This window comes from Diabrotica undecimpunctata, chromosome 1 (assembly GCF_040954645.1).
Source record: "Diabrotica undecimpunctata isolate CICGRU chromosome 1, icDiaUnde3, whole genome shotgun sequence".
Taxonomy (NCBI): domain Eukaryota; kingdom Metazoa; phylum Arthropoda; class Insecta; order Coleoptera; family Chrysomelidae; genus Diabrotica; species Diabrotica undecimpunctata.
In genome coordinates, this window is record NC_092803.1 from 68,412,121 (window position 1) to 68,434,233 (window position 22,113).

Consider the following 22,113-nt stretch of genomic DNA (forward strand, 5'->3'; position numbering starts at 1 on the left):
CCAAACACAAATTTGGATTTTAAAAGCACACAATATTTTATAGAGCCGCAAAAAGGTATTTGTAATATTTTCTCTTGATTTTTTTTGTAAATGAATCACATGTTTGGTTTTCACAGATGGACAGGTTTTATAAAAAAGTAAAAGTGAAATCTTTTTGTAAAAAGTAAAAGTGAATTCACAGTTCCTGCAGCCCTTCAGCAATGTGTATATAATCAAAAAGAAGCTAAAATGACATATATATTTGTATATCTAAATTTATTAATCGAAATAAAACTAAAAACGAAACTGAGTGGCAAAATTGTAAATAAAAGTACCATATAATAATAAATCATTAAAGTCTTTTTGAACGTTTGTGTGTTTGCACTAATCACACCCCGACCAGTTCTGACTAATGATTTTTCAGAAAAAATTGTCTGTATCTCATTTGATCACTCATCACGCAAATTTTTTCTAGGAAACGTTGTGGTGAGGTTCAGATCTTTTGGATCTTTTCACTTAAGACGACAGGATTGTTGCGTTTAATTTCTTGGGCACCCATTTCTCTGTAGTTGAAACTACAATCATGTTTGTCACTGTATCGATGTGTGGCACAAAACAATTCTCCGCAACGGCATTCAAAACCTGAAACAACAAATCTTCATAAGTCAAAATGAAATCTTTCAAAACATATTTAAAACTTCTATCTAACAGTGTAAAACAGCGCTTTGTATATAAATAACTAAGGAACTGTTTAAGTATTACGTAAGCACTGTTCTGAAGCTATTTTCTTGTGGCATCTTAACGCAATTACTATTTTTTGGGAATAAGCCACAATTCAAGTTTAAAATAAGTTTAGTTTTGACGTTTCAATTTCCACTTCGGAAATCGTTCTCAAAATACAAACATTAATAAATTAAACAAATTTTGTTTCTCGTTACTTGGTGAAAAATTCTTCTAATTTAATTTTATCTGACTCATTTATATTGGCAATTCAGACATATATTATAAATTGTATTGTACGCGACTTAAAAATGACATTGCCAATATTGTTGAGTTGCGTTCTTGAGGCGACTTTATTGTAAGATAGTTCATTCGATTACATGAAATCAACTTTGTGATTTGTCTTTAAAAAGACAACTACATGCAAATTATGACTGTAAAATTCTCCTGTTAGTAAGTTCATAGTAAATTATGACGAAAAAACTAGGAAAAAAAATCTCCTGATACTATCCCAACATGGTAAGTATTTGGTCTTACATTTAGTTTACTCTCAATAAACACCAAACTCTGATTTTATATGTATGATGTATGTTATTTAAAAACATAAATGATGTATCCTCAATATGACTAAATAATAGTAATATTTTCTTTTTATTGATTTAGCATAATTAGAGTGGCATCTTCGATTTGTTTTCTTTTTACGATCTGTTTCTTTCAGGAGTACACTTGAATCTTTCCATTGAATCCTACGTTCATTTTCCCATGAGTGTCTACATATTTGGGATCTATCAAATTCTCTGCAGGATTTAGAAAACTTAGTCGAATACTTAAGAACCGCAAAATACCCCAATACTCGAGGAGCAAAGTGTTCAACCAATGCATCCTTCCTATCATGACATTATGGATGTCAAACCTGGACCCTAACCAAGGCAAACATGAATAACCTAGCCACAACAGAAAGAACAATGGAAAGAGCAATGTTAGGTATACGACTGTCAGACAAAAAAGAGGAACGACTGGGTAAGATCCAAACAAGAGTCGAGGACGTAGCAACAAAAATTGCCAAACTTAAATGGAGCTTCGAGGGCCACACTGTTAGGCAAAAAGACCAACGTTGGAATACTACAATACAACATTGGAGACCTTACGAAAGTAAACGACCAAGAGGAAGACCACAGATGAGATTTGTTGATGACATTAAAATAGCCGGAACAAATTGGAAATATGTTGCTCAGGATAGAGACCGATGGAAGGAGTTGGGAGAGACCTATGTCCAAACATGGACGACAGAAGGCTAAGAACAAGAAGAAGATCAAATTCTCTATTTTTAATACAAGATTGATGTTCACTTATTCTAACATTTAATGGTCTTAATATTTCACCTCAATAAAAATGATCGCATTCACGAGGTATTTTATAAATACAATTATTTGCTCTCTCTTGTTCATTTTTAGGTTTAGTTTTAGATAAAATAGATCTCAATGTGTTTGTTGTTTTGAATGTCGTTGAAATGTTGAATTTACTTCCTATCGTTTTAAGTTTTTCGATAATGCTTTTGTGTATGTTATTGTTATTTTCCTCGTATTATTCCTTGTGAATGTTGTAGGATCGCGTTCCAAGTTGTTCTGTTTCATTCGGTCTAGTCTTAAAAATTCTTTATTTATAAATGATAAAGGATAATCATTTTTTTTTAATAAAACATGTTAACAAATGTTTCTCCTCTAAGAACGAATTTTCGTTAGAACAAGTAATTTTGGCTCTTACGTATAAGGATTTAATGATTCCCTTTTTAATATTAATGTGATTTGATTTCTAATTTAGATATCTGTTGGTATGTGTTAATTTTCTATCAAGGAAGGATACTGGATATGAGACACGGTGTATATTCCATGAAAAAGAATATGTATACCAAAAATTTAAAAGAATTTTGTTTAAAGTTTGTTTAATTAAATATTATGTGCGTTGAAGTCCTCTATTTACTGCTAGCGTTATAACTGCTGCTAATGAATCAATAAAATAACAAAATACATTACAAGAAAAATGCATACATACAACAATGTCTACGTAACATATGAGTAGGGGGATAAGAACTTTGTTTTCTTTTGCTGACAAGGGGGATAGGAAATAAATAATTGGAGAGTTTATTTTAAAAACGACACTTGTCCAAAAATTTAAATTTTGGCAAGTCAAGAAAAACTGCCCAGCTTCAATTTATTTCAAATCTTACTTTTACTAAGATATTAACTGGATGAAATGTGGATATCAAAATAATTGGTAAAGTTGATTTCATATTTTTATTGATATTTTAAACAAAAATTGGTAGAAACCTTAGATTAAACTTAATCTAAAGTAGAAACTTAGCAAAATATATTGGAAAATGAACTTATATAATATCCTCATAAAAATATCAAAAAATTAAATGATGTCTATTCGCCACCACTGCTATTATCATCGCTAAATAGTTCTACAACTGGCGTATGGTCCTTGGTTTCCCCGTATTCTGGTTCTAGATTAAAATAAAACACTTTATTAAGAAGATTCTTGAGATATTTAGTTAACTTCATTAGTTCACGAAACTTTGGTTGACTTATTTTATTTTTCGCTTTTTTTGGTATCTGAATTATTTGTTTTGGTGTTGTTTTTGCAGTAATGGTGTGGAACGTCCATGGGCCGTAATAACTTTAACATATTAAAACTTGTCCAGGATACTTCTCAGATATTCGATACATTTTTGCTGGTTTCAATTAAATGTTTGGTTTTGGATTCTTTAAAAATAAATCCTTAAAACTTTTGTCCATAAGAAATCAGTAGGTTTCTTTCTCAGCATTAACCTCTTTAAATGGAGAATGTTTAGACCTTGACTGCCGAATATGATCATCCCATTCTTCTGGAACATCAACAACTACTTTTGTTGCACTAGAAATGAGACTAAAGTCACTATCGCAAGGTTGGTATGAATGTCCTCGTATTGAGTATACGTGGACAGTAGTAAGATGTAGTTTTTGTTCTGACGCGGGCAACCATCAGAGAAAAACCATATTCCATCCATTTTACTGGGTATATGATTTTTTAGATAATGAAATATCATGAAAGTTACTTCATTTTGACCGCGTTTAGCTATTCCTTCGTGATATCTATACCTATGGACATTATTGCCTCCGATGTCGTGTACACCAAATACCAATACATAGTACCAAAGTTGTCTGCTGTAGAAAAGTTTATTTGTAGTCAAATTGGGTAGCGGAAAATTTTGCATACATAAAGTCAAAGGCTATTGCAGATACATTATTACTATGCTGACATTTATGCTTAATTTTTCGTTTTATACCATAAAATGCCTTTGCTTTAGCGCGATGAAGGTTTTTCATTTAAAGCAGTTCCTTTTTTTCCGATTCATCGATATTTGGTAGTTTGAGTGGGGTTTCAGTTTCATCACATAATGTACAAGTGTCACATCTGGCGTAAGGAAAAGATATGTTAAATTGAGTTTGAAGTAGGTTATAATAAACACAGTAAGAAACTTTGGACTGCGGGTGAAGTTCTTTAAAGGCCCTGTACATATTTGTTACATTTATTGTCGAATTTTAGAGTCATATAGATGTTGTTAAACATTTTATTGCTTGTGCATCCAAAGTTTTAAGAAATTTGCATAAAACGTTTTCCAATTATTTTTTATATTCCTTTTTTTTTTGATAAAAAGTCGAGTCAAATTTTATTGGTTGCATTAAAAATTGTAATCAATTGCAAGTACTGGACATACCGTCCATTATTTTTACATAAAACGTCAAAATAATAACTCACCTGTTAGGCCAACCTTCTTGCGACAATTGGCGCATCGATTCTTCTTTTTCTTTACATCTTTATCGCCGTCCTTGTCTTCGCTACCGGTGACGGCGTTCATTTCGCCAGAGGATGTGGAGGCGGTTGCCACAGCCTCCGTTTCAGCGGTTGCAGCGTTGCTTGCCGCAGCTGAGGCTGTATTTGAACATTCTTCAGAAGCCTGAAAACAAACATGATGGATAATTTGGTATGGGAGTAAGAACTAATTTGTTTGAAGCGGTTATAACGGAACTATTTTATGTGTGAACCTAAATATAAAGAAGACAGATGATTACACTAGCTAGACTATTACAACTATTACTATTTACTATTTATTACTATTATAAGCATGGAAAGAGGATGAGACATCAATAATAACCAAAAGGTACCCTCCGTTAAGATAGGCAAAATGCCCTCACTCCCAGAATTCATTTTTTACGTTTTGTGATTAAAAAATTAAGACTCGCGCAATTTTAAGCCAACATTTTTTTAAAAAGCGTATAATTTTTATGTGGAAATGGCTACAGTTCTAGTTCTTTTTATATTTATTTAGTTTATTTTATCATTATCATTATTTTATTTATTTAATCAAAAAACAATATTTATAATTTTTCAGATTTTTCCATCAGGTGATTGATTTTTGAAAAAATTAATTTCTTTAGGTTTTTTTTTGGGGATTTTGACTACTTTATAGATTTCAAAATACACCAAATCGAGTTTTTATGGGTTATATATAATTTGAAGTAACTGAGTCTTCTAGGACAATCAAAAATTGCGCGAAACACCTTTTAACCTCCAAAAAAAACATGTTTTTTCAGGGATTTTTGCACGGTTAATTATATTTTTTAAGATCGATACAACCTCAATCGGTTTTTTTAAATTTTTAGGTTTTATGTGAATAGAAAATAAGACAGCGCAATTTTAACCTGCCACCCCCTCCCACTACCACAAAAAAGTCATTTTTCGTTTTTATTTTTTTTTCAGTGGGTTGCAATTAATTTAAAAATTTCAAAAAATTTACAAACATTGCTGAGGCTTTTATAAATTTTGTCCATTTTTATAGACCCGTATGTTGAGTATACATAACCTAAAAATGCATTTTTTCTCAAAAAATGCGTATAACTTTTGTTTGGCAATGACTGCAGGTCTAGTTTTTTTCTATTTTGTGTTTTTTTTTCTAATTTAAACAAAAACTATATTTACGATTTTCTTTTCAGATTTTTCTGTACGTACGCCACCTTCAAAAATCCAAAAAAACTGTTTATAAGTTTTTTTTGGGATAGTTTATAGACATCAAAATCAGGGTTTCTTATAGCTTATCTATAAGTTGGAGTAACTAAGACCTTTAGGACATTGAAAAATTGGGCGAAACACCTGTAAACTTCCAAAAGCCATATTTTTCAGTGTTTTTAAAAGGTTAATCATATTCTTTGAGATCGATAACTCAGTTCAATTTTTTCATTTTTTACGTTTTATGTGAATAAAAAATAAGACTGCACCATTTTAGTCCGCCAGCCCTACCCCTAATCCCCAAAGATGTCAGATTTTTCTGTCAATAATCCAAAAAAACTGGCTTTTAGAGGTTTTTGGGCATTTTTAGGGTTTTTTTTGGGGAATTCGTTTTTTTTATCATATATATAATTTAAAGAAACTATGTTTTTTTCAGAGGTTTTGAAAGTTTTTGCAGTGTTAATTATCTTTTTTGAGATCGATATAACCTTCAATTCATATTCAAAAAATATATGAAAGATAGTTTTCACACCTTAAAGAACCAAGCACAAGCATCGTTCATGCGAACAACCAGGTTTTCAAGGGGATTTTACAATCTAGTGTTTTCAAGTGTTTTTCAAAATACTTAAAAACACTTGCCAAAAATTGGTTTTTTGCACGTTTCGAGAAATTTCTAGCTTTTCTGAATATGGAAAATACATCGTTTCGTCTTATTTTATAAAAATTTTGACATGCTGCTTGAATGATGAAGAAAAATAAAAAAAATTAGACAAATCCAGTAAAAACTCCCCGAATAACGCTTAAAACCTTGGGTTTTCTCATGAATTATGGTTATATTTACTTCTTTGAGGAATGAAAATATTATTTTTCATATATTTTTTGAATATGAATTGAAGACGTATTGAATCGGGTTGTATCTACCTCAAATAATATGATTAAAGGATTATGATGGAGAAAATCCCCAAAACCCCTAAATAGCTAAATACACAAAATAAAAATAGATCTTCAGCCATCTCCAAAAAAAATTATGCGCTTTTTCAAAAAAAAAAAAAACACCAATAAAAAGCTAATAAACGCGTCAAAAATGTATAGAATGCATTTGAATGATACGCAAAAAGAGCAATTGTCAAACTTAAAGTAGGTTGGTCACTAAGGCAAGTTGCTGCAGATTGGAACGTGTGGACCGACTGTGGAGTGCAAGGGGGGCAATTGCGCCTCCTGTGCAGTAAGAAAGTATATAGCTGTACATTTATAGTTCTATATTTTATATTGGCTAATAGTATGTGTAGATGCAAATGCACCCCTCTGAAAAGCGGATGCACTACCCTGAAAATAACCCTTCATCAAATAATATTAAATGTGTGTGGATAGTTTTTGTACTCATTTTGTAATTTGTTTCTTATTATGAGGTAACACATCTGATTAAATCCAGATAAGACAATTTGAAGTATTCCATTTGTTATTGACACAACCAAAATGGATACAGCAGATGATATAAGTAGCCCCGATTCCATGGAAAAGAAACAAATAATCTGGAAGGTATATGATGGACTAAACAAACACTCCTTTCAATAGAAGCTGCTTTGCACTGTTAGGGTAGCATGATTATAAGCGACAACAGCTGAATGAATTATGTGCAGAAAATCTTACAAATACTACAAGCCTCCAGATACAAACTAGTTTAGAAAAAATGTATCAAATATGATGAGGCCAAACAGATATATAATAATAGCTTACAACTATCGACATGAGTGTTACATAAAATAAGTTTGATCCATGCTCTTCCAAAATGAGCTGTGAAACATTATATGGGATTACTTTCTTAACATAAAACAATGTCAGAATTCAATTTTAATAGACAATATAGAAATAGTTCTGTAATGATCTCATTCAGTTAATGTAATAATCTTTTCCCAATAAGAGAATATTATCTGAAAAAAAAAAGAAAAAGTATTACTTTGGCGAGACTTTGGTTATACTTGATGAAATAAAAAAATGGTTAAAAAAAAAGGAGAATTCAAAACTCTGCAGAAACTCAGTATACTTATTTCATAATTCCCAATCTATTTAATCTCCTATTATACAGATTCAAAATAAACTCTTACATTGCGTTAATTAAATCATTCCAGTGCCATAGCTTGATATCAAATTTGATACAAAACTAAATTTCAATTTACAAATAAAAGCAGTGAAGAAATGGGTAACTCCCAAAAACAAAAAAAAAACTCCTGGACCTTAACATACAAAAATTTAGAAATATCAAAACCCTACAGCTAAAAAATTAACAAAAGCAAAAACTCCTACTGGAATATGATCACCAAACACTTATTGACCAATGTTTATAGAAGGTTTCACTCAAAGTCACAAGATGACAGCACAATTTCAACTTACTATTTTTATTGAGAATAAGCCACAATTTTATTTTAAAATAAGTTTATTTTGACGTTTCGATTTCCACTTTGGAAATTGTTCTCTAAAGTGGAAATCGAAATGTCAAAATAAACTTATTTTAAAGTAAAATTTTGGCACATTTCCAATAAAAATAGTAGTGAATTGTAATAAGATACCACAAAAATAGCTTCACAACTTCAACATCCTGAATCTGTTGATTCAGACCTCCAGGCCATGTATCCAAATTTTGTCATCTAGAGGATACTGTATGGGAATGTTTAAACCTAATGTTGGAGGTGGAAGGACAAAGTTTACTCTACACTTTTAGTTTTTCCCTTATTTGTCCAATTAAATCACTACTGTTCACGCCTCTATCCAATTCGAGTTTATTTATGCATTTTACAATCCGGCAACATAGTGGCGTAGGGAGATATATTATGCCATATGTGAAGATAAGGCGAGTCCCTTAAGGCACCCCAAAGACGACAGACAGCACTCAAATACGAGACGCGATCGGTGATACAACATTAGAGCGAGCGGACATAATACTTAATAAGCGTTATATATATTCATGTATTGTGTAATTCAAAATAAAATCAGTTTTGTTTTCGCACGGAGTTTGATTATTCACCAGCGGCACAAGCGAAGTGCATATCAAGCAAATCCATGGTCTATTCGAGCCGAATCATCAAATTTTTGTGTTGAAACAGTGTAAATTCACCGAATTCCGAACTCATATTTGTGTCATCAAATTAGCGGGCGAAATAGTGCATTCATAGTGGCCCGAGCGCGTTATAGACTGTCGAACGTTGGTCTTAAGACAGTTACATAATTGGACAACTGTGGGTTTAAAATCTGTGAATACGAGTTGAGGCAGATCCTTGGCGCCAGGAGGCTAGAGCTGTTAGAATAAACATACAATATTTTGGTGAGCATTATCCATTTCACATTCCCTTATTTATCAGTCTTTGTACCTTTATTCTGCACATGTGATAATTCTGAGAACGTTAGGGTCGAATATCAAGCGATTTATAATCTGTTTCTGTTTACTGTATAATTCATTATAAAATTATGGAGAATTTAAAGAGAAAAAGGGGCGGTTTTAAATGCAAACTCACAATATTTTCGAAATTTATATTAGCGTTAAATGATAAAATATCTAAGGGTGAAACGATTTCAGATTTAGAAGTATTACAGGCTATTGAAATGGTAAATAATATAGAACATTTACAGGGCGAATTCGATGAAGTTCAGGGGCAAATAGAAAATACGGTTCAATTTGAACTATTAGAGGATGAATATACGGAACGCGAAGAATTCTATAACAAATATTATTCACAATTAGCGGTAGCGCGAAAAATCATTCGCGATAATCAACAAGTAGCTTGTATAGAAAGCGATAAAGCAAGTGAGCGCTCTAAGAATTCATATACAGGGCATTGTATTGAGCTTAAACCTATCGAGTTACCAAAATTTGATGGTAATTATAATAATTGGTTAGATTTTGCAGATCTTTTTGAATCTTTAGTTAACAGAAATGAGTACTTAGACAATATAAGGCGTTTTCATTATTTACGAAGTTCATTACAGGGCGGTGCGGCGCAGGTCATACGAACATTAGAGTTTACCGCCGAAAATTATGCAGTTGCGTGGAAATTAATTAGGGAAAGGTACGATAATAAGAGATTATTAATTTCCAATCATATTAATGCCTTATTTAATATAGAGCCAATACATAAAGAGTCATCTAATAGATTGCGGCAATTAGTTGACATTTTTTCGAAGCATTTATACGCGTTAAAGCAGCTAGGGCTACCTACTGATTCGTGGGACATACTCCTTATTCATATTATTTCTTGTAAGTTCGATACATCGACTTTACGCGCATGGGAGAATAGCAAGACACATAATGAAATTCCTAGTTTTGATGATTTTAAAACGTTTTTAAAATCAAGGGCGGACCTCTTAGAATCTCTTGAGGTAAATCAAGCTGAAAAACAAAATACACGGAATATTTCTCAGGCGGGCGCATATTCACGGAATACGAAATATTCACATAACATTCGCGGTCTATATTCATCACAGGGAACTTTAAATAAATCGGATAATACACAGTGTTGCCCTATTTGCAAAAGGGAACACACCATTTATCAATGCGGCGAATTTTCAAAACTTTCATCTAGGGACAGGTTTGATAAAGTAAGACAGGTCAATCTTTGCACGAATTGTCTTAAACCTGGACATTTCTATAAGCGGTGTAGACAATCAACATGCAAGAAATGCGCGTCAAAACACCATACGTTATTGCATCCAGATAGGTCAAGCGAACAGAACGCAGCTTTAGTTCATCAACCGGTAGAAAACGCGAGCGATATACGATCTGCAGATAATATACAAGGTAGTTTAAACACTACCAATTTGTCAGTTTCGGCAGTTAGCGCTGCAGATCAAACTATACTGTCCACAGTATTAGTTAATATTTTTGACAGCCAAGGTAAGGCATACATAGTGCGAGCTTTGTTAGATTGCGGTTCACAAAGCTCATTCATAACCGAAAATTTATGCGATAAACTTAGATTAAAAACGACAAGCGCGAACATATCAGTCATGGGCATAAATAATACTGCATCTCCCGTTCGATTCAAATGCGAAATAAATATACAGTCGCGTAGCGATATAACTTTTCATAAAACTTTAAATTGTTTCGTAATACCAGAAATTACGGGGTGCGTGCCGGCATCTGAAATAAACATTAGCGATTTGCAGATACCTAAACATTTAAAATTAGCGGATAATCATTTTCATAAACCACAAAAGGTCGAATTGTTGATAGGAAGTGATCTATTTTGGCAAATACTGGGCGCAAACAGAATTAGTTTAGGTAAAAATAATCCATTCATGCAAGAAACAATGTTTGGCTGGATCATAGCAGGGCCGTATATCAGCCAAAACAAAGCATCAGAAAAGCGAATAACTAAGTGTAATTTCACAAACACAATCGAAGTTACAGAACAGCTAAGTAAGTTCTGGGAACTTGAAGAGGTTTTCAATGGAAAACCTGCACTCTCGGGCGAAGAAATTGCATGCGAAAAACATTTCGAAGATACGGTGAAACGCGACGCGACAGGCAAATTCATGGTATCATTGCCATTCAAAGAACCGATAAGTTCACTCGGTGATTCATTTCGTCAAGCAAAAAATAGATTTTTAAATCTCGAGCGTAAGTTGAATAAAGATGCCAATCTTAAAACTCTTTATAGCGAATTCATCCAGGAATATAAAGAGTTAGGACATATGAAAGGTTTATGCAGAATTACGGAAGCGGCAACAGACTTTAGGGTAAATAATACATTTTATTTTATGCCACATCATCCAGTATTAAAAGAAAATTCTTTGACGACACGTTTGCGCGTTGTGTTCGATTGTAGTGCGCCAACTACAAACGGCATTTCATTAAATAGTATTCAAATGGCCGGACCAACCTTACAAAATGATTTACTCTCCATTTTATTGCGTTTTAGAACACACTTATATGTAGTTAGTGCGGATATAGAAAAAATGTACCGTCAGGTATTGGTTGCAGATGATCAAAAATCCTTACAATGTATCTTATGGCGAAATAATCCGGAAGAACCGATTGAAATATTTCAGTTACAAACAGTTACGTACGGTATGAAATGCTCTTCTTACTTAGCGATTAAATGTCTAATGACATTGGCAGAGGAGCAAGAAGCTAAAAATCCTAACATTGCTAGCATTATTAAATCCGATTTTTATGTGGACGACCTTTTGACAGGTTTTGATTCAAAACAGAAAGCGCGCGAAGCATGTAAACAACTTTTTGAGGTCCTCAAAGGCGGAGGATTTACATTGCGTAAATTCTATTCAAATGATCCTGAAATATTAAGAGATATACCGGATAATTCAACTACGGGTTCCGTTATTCAATTCGGTGAAAACGAGAAGGCGAAAACTTTGGGATTATTGTACTCACCGCAATCAGATACTATGTTTTATAGCATAAGTTCATCTCTAGGCCATATAATCACAAAGCGAACTTTATTATCGGACATAGCTCAAATTTTTGATCCCTTGGGTCTATTAAGTGCGTGTACCATCATAGCGAAAATTATGTTACAACAACTATGGCTCGAGCGTCTTTCATGGGATGATCCCATACCGGAGCATTTAGCAAATAATTATTTACAGTTTAGGAATAAATTAGGAAGCTTAAACAATTTAAAAATACCTCGGCATGTTATATGTTCTAGTAAGGTCAAACTAGAACTTCATGGATTTTGCGACTCCTCAGAAAAGGCATACGGTGCTTGCATATTCATTAAATCTACCGATTCGTTAGGCAGGTCGTATTCATTCTTATTATGTGCAAAGAGCAAGGTTGCGCCCTTAAAGCCAGTTACCTTGCCGCGTTTAGAGCTCTGTGGAGCAGTAATTTTATCGCGTTTGACCAATAAGGTCAAAAATTCATTAAATGTGCAATTCGATACGTGTTACCTCTGGACAGATTCATCGATAGTACTTAGTTGGTTGAAAACAGCAGCCAATGCATTGAAGACGTTTGTTAGTAACCGCGTAGCAGAGATCCAGGAAACCACTTCGTTTGCGCAGTGGCGTCATGTGCCAGGCAAGGATAATCCTGCAGATCTAGTGTCCAGAGGCGTGGAACCAGATAAAATAATGGAGTGCAACTTATGGTGGCATGGACCGGAGTGGATCGTGCAAGATTCAGATAAATGGCCAAATTTACAAGTTGTCCCTACTGAAACAAGCGAAACAAGGAAAAACATAAAGGTTTTTACGAATAAACTTGATGAAACACAGAATACGGAAGTATTTTCATTTGAGCGCTTCTCTAATATTTTACGTTTAAAAAGAACCGCTGCATATGTGTTCAGATTCATCCGCATGTGCAAAAATAAGGAAAGAACTTCTGAACCCCTTTCTTTGGATGAAATACATTCTGCATTTAATCGTATTCTAAAACTGTGTCAATCACAGTCATTTTCTAATGAAATAAAGCATTTGAACCAAAAGGGATCTTTAGATAAAAACAGCAAACTCATAAATTTATCTCCATTTCTTGATGATCAGGGCATCATGAGAGTAGGCGGGCGTTTAAAGCATTCCGAGTTTACGTATGACAAAAAACATCCCATCATTTTAGCGGCAGATCATATAGTTACATCGTTAATATTTAATCATTTTCATAAGGATCTTATGCATGCTGGTCCTCAGCTTTTACTTGCAACTATAAGAGAAACTTTCTGGCCGTTATCAGGAAGAAATTTAGCGCGAAATACCGTACACAAATGTGTAAAATGTTTTAGATTAAAATCTAAATCCATTCAGCCAATAATGGGTGACCTACCTGCCCAGCGTCTCGCAGGTGGCCCACCATTTATTGTAACAGGTGTAGATTATGCGGGCCCTTTCTTAATTCGCGATAGAAAGGGTCGAGGTTGTAAACTAATAAAGAGTTACATGTGTCTTTTTATTTGTTTTTGTACGAAGGCCATACATTTAGAATTAGTTACAGAACTGTCTAAGGAATCATTTCTGTTGGCCTTTAAAAGATTTATTGCGCGAAGAGGCAAGCCTCAAAAGATAGTCTCCGACAATGGAACAAATTTTATAGCAGCTAGTTCGGAGTTAAAATTGTTAAGAAAATTTTTAGAGCAGCACACTCCCGCGATAAGAGAATCCTTGCTAAAGGATAATATTTCGTGGTCCTTCATACCTCCCTATTCTCCACATTTTGGCGGACTGTGGGAAAGCGGAGTAAGAACAGTTAAGCATCATTTGCATAGGGTTTTGGGAAACGCGCACTTAACGTTCGAGGAATTTTATTCGTTGCTTGTGCAGATTGAAGCTATAATAAATTCCCGACCGATTCATCCTTTATCCTGTGATCCAAATGATCTCTCCCCATTAACTCCTGCACATTTTCTCATCGGAAGACCACTTATTACCAATCCAGATCCAGATTTGCGTCATGTTCCAGTTAATCGGCTCTCAAAATTCCAGCATATTCAGCAGCTTTCTCAGCATATATGGGAACGATGGAACAAGGAATACATCTCCGAACTACAAAAACGCACGAAATGGACTACTACTAACGGTGAAGTTGCGGAAAACACGTTAGTGCTCATAAAAGAGGACAATTTACCTCCATTAAGGTGGAAGTTAGGTCGCGTGATCGAACTTTTACGCGGCAGTGATGGTGTAGCCAGAGTTTTTAGAATAAAGACAGACAATGGTATCATAACTCGTTCTTTTTCCAAGGTGTGTCCGCTACCCGTTTCGGACTAAGTGTAGTTTAAACATTTGAACATTTAGCATTAGCAGACGATTTTGTTGGCAGTGTTTGCCAAGGCGGGGGCCATGTTCACGCCTCTATCCAATTCGAGTTTATTTATGCATTTTACAATCCGGCAACATAGTGGCGTAGGGAGATATATTATGCCATATGTGAAGATAAGGCGAGTCCCTTAAGGCACCCCAAAGACGACAGACAGCACTCAAATACGAGACGCGATCGGTGATACAACATTAGAGCGAGCGGACATAATACTTAATAAGCGTTATATATATTCATGTATTGTGTAATTCAAAATAAAATCAGTTTTGTTTTCGCACGGAGTTTGATTATTCACCAGCGGCACAAGCGAAGTGCATATCAAGCAAATCCAACTACAAATATTTTTTTATTATAAGATTTTTATAATACATGCAAATTTGTATATAACTGACAAGTTAGACTTATTGTAATAAGCTGAAATACTAGGGCCAATGGCCTTTTGAGTGTTTGCTACATAAAGAACACTATTTATGTATATATTTATTTTTTTATGTATCAGTAATCCATGTTATTGATACTATTGAGATGTATTCAAATCACTCACTTAGGATTCTAGCATCTATTTACAATTATTATATCTAATAGAAAAAACATTAGAAATTTCAAAGTTAAAAACAATAATATTACAGGCTAAAAACTCTACTTTGGTGATAAACAACTATAATGCATTGCCCTTTCTTTGGAAAATGAAGGAAGTATCACTAAAATTTGTTATGTCTGAAATTTTTAGAATTATTTTTGGGAAAAATGCTGCTAGATATTGTAAACTCCAACTGACACGTTTAATATACAATAAATAATAAGACTTGAGTGATGGATTCAACCGTTATTTGGTGGAAATTCATTTTATCTAACAATAAAACTTTTGTTTTTAACACTTCCACAAAATTTATTTTAAATTATTATCACTAAAGCTGATTCGGCTGAGTGCCTTTCTCAAGTGATCTATTTTTGGTATGTGTTTGCACTTTATAGTCTTTAACTGAATGGGTTGAGGAGGGAAGAACTGTTTGTCTCAAATTAGTCATTCAGAATTATGATTGTATTTTTTAATCTATTAATTTCCATAGATTCTAATAAAGACAGCTTCAGGCCTTTATTTTGAATGTGAAGAATTTGAAATTTGTCATTAAAAGAATGATTATGGTCTATGCACACATAGAATCTGTTTATCTATTATTGAAAACCCTTTTATGTTCTGCTATACGTTTGTTAAAAGTTCTACCAGTTTGACCAATGTAAGTTTTTGGGCAGTCGCCACATTTAAGTTTGTAGACACCACTGTGTAAGTGCTTTTTCTTTTGGGTCTTGTTGTTCTTAATTTTTTTGTCCAAGTCATGGTTTGTTCTAAAAGCTGGTGTTATTCCTTTATTATTTACATGTTTGACTATTTTTGTTAATATCTTTTTCTCTGGTGGAGGAAATACTAATTTCAGGGTTTTCCTATGTAGTTTTTTATTTAAAATTTTATTTATTGTTTTTTTGTTGTACCCATTATTTACTGCTATTTGCTTAATGATATTCAATTCCTTCTCAAAGTTGTTTTTTGGCATGGGAATTTCTATTAATCTATGTAACGTGCTATGGTAGGCTGCCAGACAAAACTGCCAACAATATCGAAAAAGGGCGAAATTTTTAAATAATCAAAATATTGAAACAATAAATAAAGATGCGAAGGAAAAGTATCAAAAACAAATTAAATTGGCTTTAGATAATTCAAAATCAATATTAAGTTCAATAGATCAGAAATACCTCAATATCATAAACTCGCAGCTTCCTGAATTATACTCTTTCATTAAACTACTTAAACCTGATTACCCAATAAGACCTCTAGTTTCTTTTTATACAGCTCCATCATATAAACCTTCAAAAAAACTGTGTAGATTATTTTATAACACACTATATATTTACTTCAATTTACTGTAAAAAAAATACAATGGAACTAGTTAATAAAATACAAGATTTTCAATTACCTAACAATTCCAAATTAATTTCATTTGTAGTAAGAAATCTTTTTCCTAGTATTCCTCCTACAGAAACTTTTGTTCTAGTAAAAAACCTTTTAGACCATATTACAAATTCAATCATTACATCTGAAGTTTATATCTTCTTGAAACTTTCAAAAACCAGGACTACTTTCAATTTAATTCAAGCCTAATGCTATCAGATATTTTATGGATCATTTAGAAACAAATATTTCAAAACATCCTGTATTCAAACAGTTTTTATATTGATGGAGATACATACACAATGTACTGGTATGTTTTACAGGAACTAACAGACAACTTGACCAATTCTTATAGTATATTAATTCACTCCATAGTCATATTAAATTCACAATAGAAACAGAACAGAATCAATCCATAAATTTTTTAGATTTAAAAATTATCAGACTTAAAAACAAACATGAGTACACAACATAAATTAGCAGCCTATCATGGCATGTTACATAGATTAATAGAAATTCTTATGTCAAAAAACAACTTCGAGATAGAATTGAATATGGTTAAGCAAATAGCAGTAAACAATGAGTACAACAAAAAAACACTAAATAAAATTTTAAATCAAAAACTTTATGAGAAAGCCCTGAAATTGGTATTTCCATCACCTGAGAAAAAACCCAGTACCTTCTGCTACATATACGGGCAAGATATCAATAAAAATAGCCAATCACATAAAAAAGAAAGGAATAACACCAGCTCTTAAAATAAACAACAACTTAGACAAATATATTAAGAACAACAAGAGCCAAAACAAAAATCACTTACACAACTTAAATGTGGTGACTACCCAAAAGCTTACATTAGTCAAACTGGTTGAACTTTTCACAAACATATAGTAGAACATAAAAGGGCTTCAATCATAGAAAAACAGATTCTACATACACACTTCACCTTCTAGACCATAATCATTCTTTTATTGATGAATTTCAAATTCTTCACATTCAAAATAAAGGCCTTAAACTATCTTTATTAGATATACAGAAAATAATTAATTAAAAAATACCAACATAATAATTATCAATGACCAACTTGAGACAAACAGTTCTCCCCTCCTCAACCTATTTAGTGAAAATCTATAAAGTTCAAACACCTACCAAAAATAGATCACTTAAGAAAGGCACTCTGCCGAAACATCTGTAGTAATAATAATTTATAACAAATTTTGTGGAGATGTATAAAGCAAAATTTTTCAGTGTTTTATTGTTAAATAAGACTTGAGTTACAAAAATGTGCTAGACAATGTATATTATTAAATTCAGTCAAATCATAGCTTTAATATACCGGCCATAACATATCACAAAGTTGGAACAGTTAAAAGGAAAACAAGACAAGACAATGAATAACTAGCATGCTTTGCTCATGTGATTTTCATAAATGAGTGATATACACAATGATAAAAGTAACCATTGCTCTACATCACTGTTACATCATCTTTGTACTTAACCTAAAACATATCTTAAATCTTATGCAAATTAACATTTTTACAAACTAAAAAGTATCAGTTGGGTATTTCATTGAGACATAGCTCAACAAAGACAACAAAATAGAATAAAAGTATCATTTTTACTTACATCTGTGGGAAGATCTGTGACTACTGGTGATGAAATATGACTAATGGTAGGCTGTGCTGTTGTTGTATCTTTTAGGGCACTCAGACTTGTGGGGGTGTTGGGTAACTGTTGTTTCTTTTTTAGATTTTCCTAAAACACAAATAACACCAACATAGTAAAACCTTGTACCTCTGATTATGCTAAGTGCTTTTTTCAATAACTGAAATAATAGCAAGCAATATGTCAATTCTTAGTTTTATATGTCACAGAAATTTTAATATTTTTACAGGTTTTGCTTTTTTATTCACTTTAGTCATGAAATAATTTTGGATCTTTTACTCAAAGTTGAGTACAATAGTTATTAGCAATTTGAATCAAAGAGAATAAATAAATTTTAAGTATGTTTAAGTAATACAGCTTTTACAACTTTGCTAGTACAATTTATGAAAATTATATGGTAAATTACCTTGAAACATAATGAACATAGTCCTTCAGTGGCAGGATTGCCATAAAATCCACATCCAGATCCGCACAAAGCTTGCATGGGGTTAAATTCACGCTCCATTGTAAAGGAAAAACTTCTAACACCTCACCAAGATGACTATTACCTATTGGCTCCCCAAGTCCAAAGCTCACCAAATCTAAAAGAGGGCTTATCTTTGGTAATCACTTGAGTTTAAACAATTGAACCCTATTAGGACAAAATCATCTATAAGAGGGCCCTGAAACAAATACAATTTATTTTAGTAGCCTTAGAAAATACTCCATGGGTCTGCTTGTACTTGTAGAGTACTTTCTCAGTATTCAAGATATCTAAATTAATATTTATGGATGTCACAATATTGATAGCACTGTTTCACACGAATTTAAACTATTTTACGGGTAGCTCGAGGATAGATAAATTTCAACAGTTATCAAAAAGCAATGAAATCCTTAGCACACAACAAACAACGCAGAAAGCTCTATCCGTATTATATGTTAAATAAAATATAATATAAAATATTTCTTTATATTACCTGTCAGGAATTAATTATTTGAGATATTAATTTATTTGAAAAGTCATTGCCAAATGATCTTAATTTCTCTTTATAAAAATTTAAAATGACACATGAATTTCTTTTCGTGACATATGTTTTGACATTTTGACAGTTTGTATGTGGCTGCATGATTATACTTCATAAAATCATTTTTGTGGAAAATCACAAGTCGAATGTAATAGTTTCTTAATTATAGTTTATTATTCAGACTGTAAATTTTATCTTAACTTATGGCATTTTACCTGAAATAGTTTTTCCAAACTTGGACACTCAATTTTTCCCTAATATTAACTGCTTAACGGTTGCGTATACATATCAAAGAATTTAGACATTCTTCATGTGTTATCTGTTAAGTCAACTGTCAATTTTGTCTTAAAAACTAAACACCGGAGGTCTTAGTGTCAGATTTCACAAATTATTTGGATCGTGGTTTATTTTTGAAATATTTCGAACGGGGAACATTTCGCTAACGATTTAATATAATAATTACATATTTTATTGAAAACATTTAATAGTGACTTATAAAGTAGTGGGTAATTTAATATATCTGTAAATAAACATGGATTATGCAGAACTTCAACAACAAGCTGATAAAATTGGAAGAAAGTGGTACAGAAACGCCAAACAGAGGTGAGTAATTCAATATGTTGCTTAAATAAGTATCCCCATGAAAAGTATTCAAATAATAGCCATTTTAATTTATATTTCCCTTAAACAAAGAGTTTTTTATCATTATTTACAAGTCTTATTGTATGTTACATACACATTTACCAGATCAAATAAAAGATAAAATGACACAAATATTAATTAGTCTGGCAACTAGATAGGGCTTTTATCTCCAAATAAAATATAGTTTGATAATGAATAACCCAAGGGCAAACTTGTTCATGTTCCAATAGTGTGACTCTATCTACCAATAATCATTGAAATGTTATTGCCTACAAATATCTGTTTCAGTTATTAATTTACCAAAATTATTTAAAATATTTATATTATGTACTTAAGCATTTTAGTTTTACAATTTCTTATAGAATTAATAGCACATAATTTGGGAAAAGAAAACTTTTTTCACATAAAAGTCTCCTCATTCTTTGTTTCAGTTTTGTTGACACTGTTGGTTATTGTTAAATTATCATATTCCATTTCAATAATTGTAATCATGTTATATTTACTTAATACTACATCTATATAGTGGAAAATTTACCAGTACCATCAAATATGTGTTTTAACCCATTATTGTTCTACTGTCATGTCTTATTTATGTTTTAGTCACCTTCATAAATCACCAGGAATATCTCACACATGATAAACCCAAAAGTGAGTTCCACTAGTCATGTCCTACATGACAACTACAAACTTGTAGATGTTAATAAAATTGAAAAAAGTTTGCACATATAACGGACTTCCCTCGTCGAATAAGTAGACTCTTCCAACTATTTCGTGTCGATAATTTCGTGACGATCGTCTCAGCATTTTACTGTAGAGAAAAATTAATACAACTGTAGTATAGAAGCTTCGCTTCAAAAAGGAGAACAGGAATACTCAAAAATACTGTAATACTTGATAAAAAATTTATAAAACGGGTTGAACTAATTGTTACCTAACCTGTTGTTAAGTTATTAAGGCTGTGTGATAAATATATTACCGTTCAATGTTCAACCGCAAATTATACCATAAAAATTATATGTTCGAGGATTTCGAATTTTTCGCGTAATATTCGACCGTCGCGTCGCTCGCTCGCTATTTCGAGAAAATTTGTTTTCATTATATAAGCCATCGAGATGACTTCTGGCAATTGCTTTGTAAGTGATATTATGAATTGTAAGCGATAATTATTAATGTAATTAGAATTTGTGATATTTGAAATTGAGTGAAGTTTTGGAAAAAAGAAGTTTTTTTCGAGAATTTTTATGGTCAAAATAAGAAGCGAGGTCAAGATGTAGGAAATTCGAAATATTATTGCCGCAATGGAACAATGTTGAAGAGAACAAAAATTGTGCTGAATATAGATGCCGTCAGGAAAAAAAGTGAGCTAAAGAGATAGACGTTGCCAGAAAGAAAAGGAATCTGAAGAAAGAAGTCATTAAAAAAAATTTTGGGGGTCTTGGTTAAATGAAGCCGACTTTAGACAATGGGTAACTGATATCCTACCAATATTTATAAAGCTAAGTGCAAAGTCTGCTCTGCCTCATTAACAGCTCAAATCAGTTGTGATTAGAAAATAGGTATAACCTTTAATACCTCTAAACTCCTAAGTTTATATACTATGATTAATTTTTTATCAATTCAATATATTCATAAAAACAATTAATAACCATTATCCATTATTTAATGCGATAAAATTTAATTTGACGATTATTTTTTCTCATCTATAAGTATAAGTACTATAATTTTTCAAGTTTACTATAATTTTATGACCCTATCACAATAATCCCACTCTTCAGGGTTGTGAATACTGGTGGGATGGTGAATTTTATGAAGAGACTTATAGAGTAGTAATGAGAAATGTGGTACTTTTTGTTAAATGCAAAATTTGTGCTGAGTTTACTGAAGTCTAGTGAAAACCCATACAGACTGTTACTCGAACAGTTTGAATTAACAATATAAACAAAAGGAAAATCGAAAGACCTTTAGGGTGACATGGAGCGACTAAAGCGATATACAAAACAGACTTACTAGATATTAAAATCAGACTGAAGTAGATATTAAGTCATATTTTAACATCATTTGAATTTATGTTCTGACATTATTGAATGATTAGTTAAAGGGAAACTTCAATGGAAGTTATCTCCCAATGAGCATGATGTATTAGGCATGCATTTGATTCATTATTCTAATGTTAACAGATTGTTCAAATAGTCCAGTCGTAAGAAATTTGACCTCTAAAAATCTTACAAACAAGCTGTCAACAACAAGATGTCAGTTATGCCCGCGAAATCAATTTTAAATAAAATTTGTATCAACTCAACGGTAAAAATTCTATATCTTTTGGTCAGAGTGTCCTA

General features: G+C 32.3%; 2 protein-coding genes across 3 annotated transcripts in view; one reads left to right on the forward strand and one right to left on the reverse strand.

Annotated features, from left to right (window-relative positions):
- Positions 1-224: 224 nt before the first annotated feature.
- Positions 225-19,467, reverse strand: LOC140450512 (AN1-type zinc finger protein 5-like). Of its 2 annotated transcripts, none has more exons than XM_072544174.1 (5): positions 19,351-19,467; positions 18,538-18,793; positions 18,093-18,221; positions 4,501-4,699; positions 225-621 (listed from the first exon to the last, which is right to left on the reverse strand). In XM_072544174.1, exons 2-5 carry the CDS (start codon positions 18,634-18,636, stop codon positions 473-475), a joined length of 576 nt encoding a protein of 191 aa, XP_072400275.1. In that variant the 5' UTR covers positions 18,637-18,793; positions 19,351-19,467; the 3' UTR covers positions 225-472. The 2 variants fall into 2 exon arrangements, with proteins under 2 accessions (XP_072400275.1, XP_072400272.1); XM_072544171.1 differs by lacking the exon at positions 19,351-19,467 and adding an exon at positions 19,088-19,242.
- A 50-nt stretch (positions 19,468-19,517) lies between these two features.
- Positions 19,518-22,113, forward strand: part of Nt5b (5' nucleotidase B) — a 91,975-nt gene continuing 89,379 nt past the window's right edge. The window contains exon 1 of the mRNA XM_072544158.1: positions 19,518-19,738. Coding sequence (XP_072400259.1) covers positions 19,668-19,738 — 71 coding nt within the window. The 5' untranslated portion in view covers positions 19,518-19,667. The remainder of the gene's footprint in view (positions 19,739-22,113) is intronic.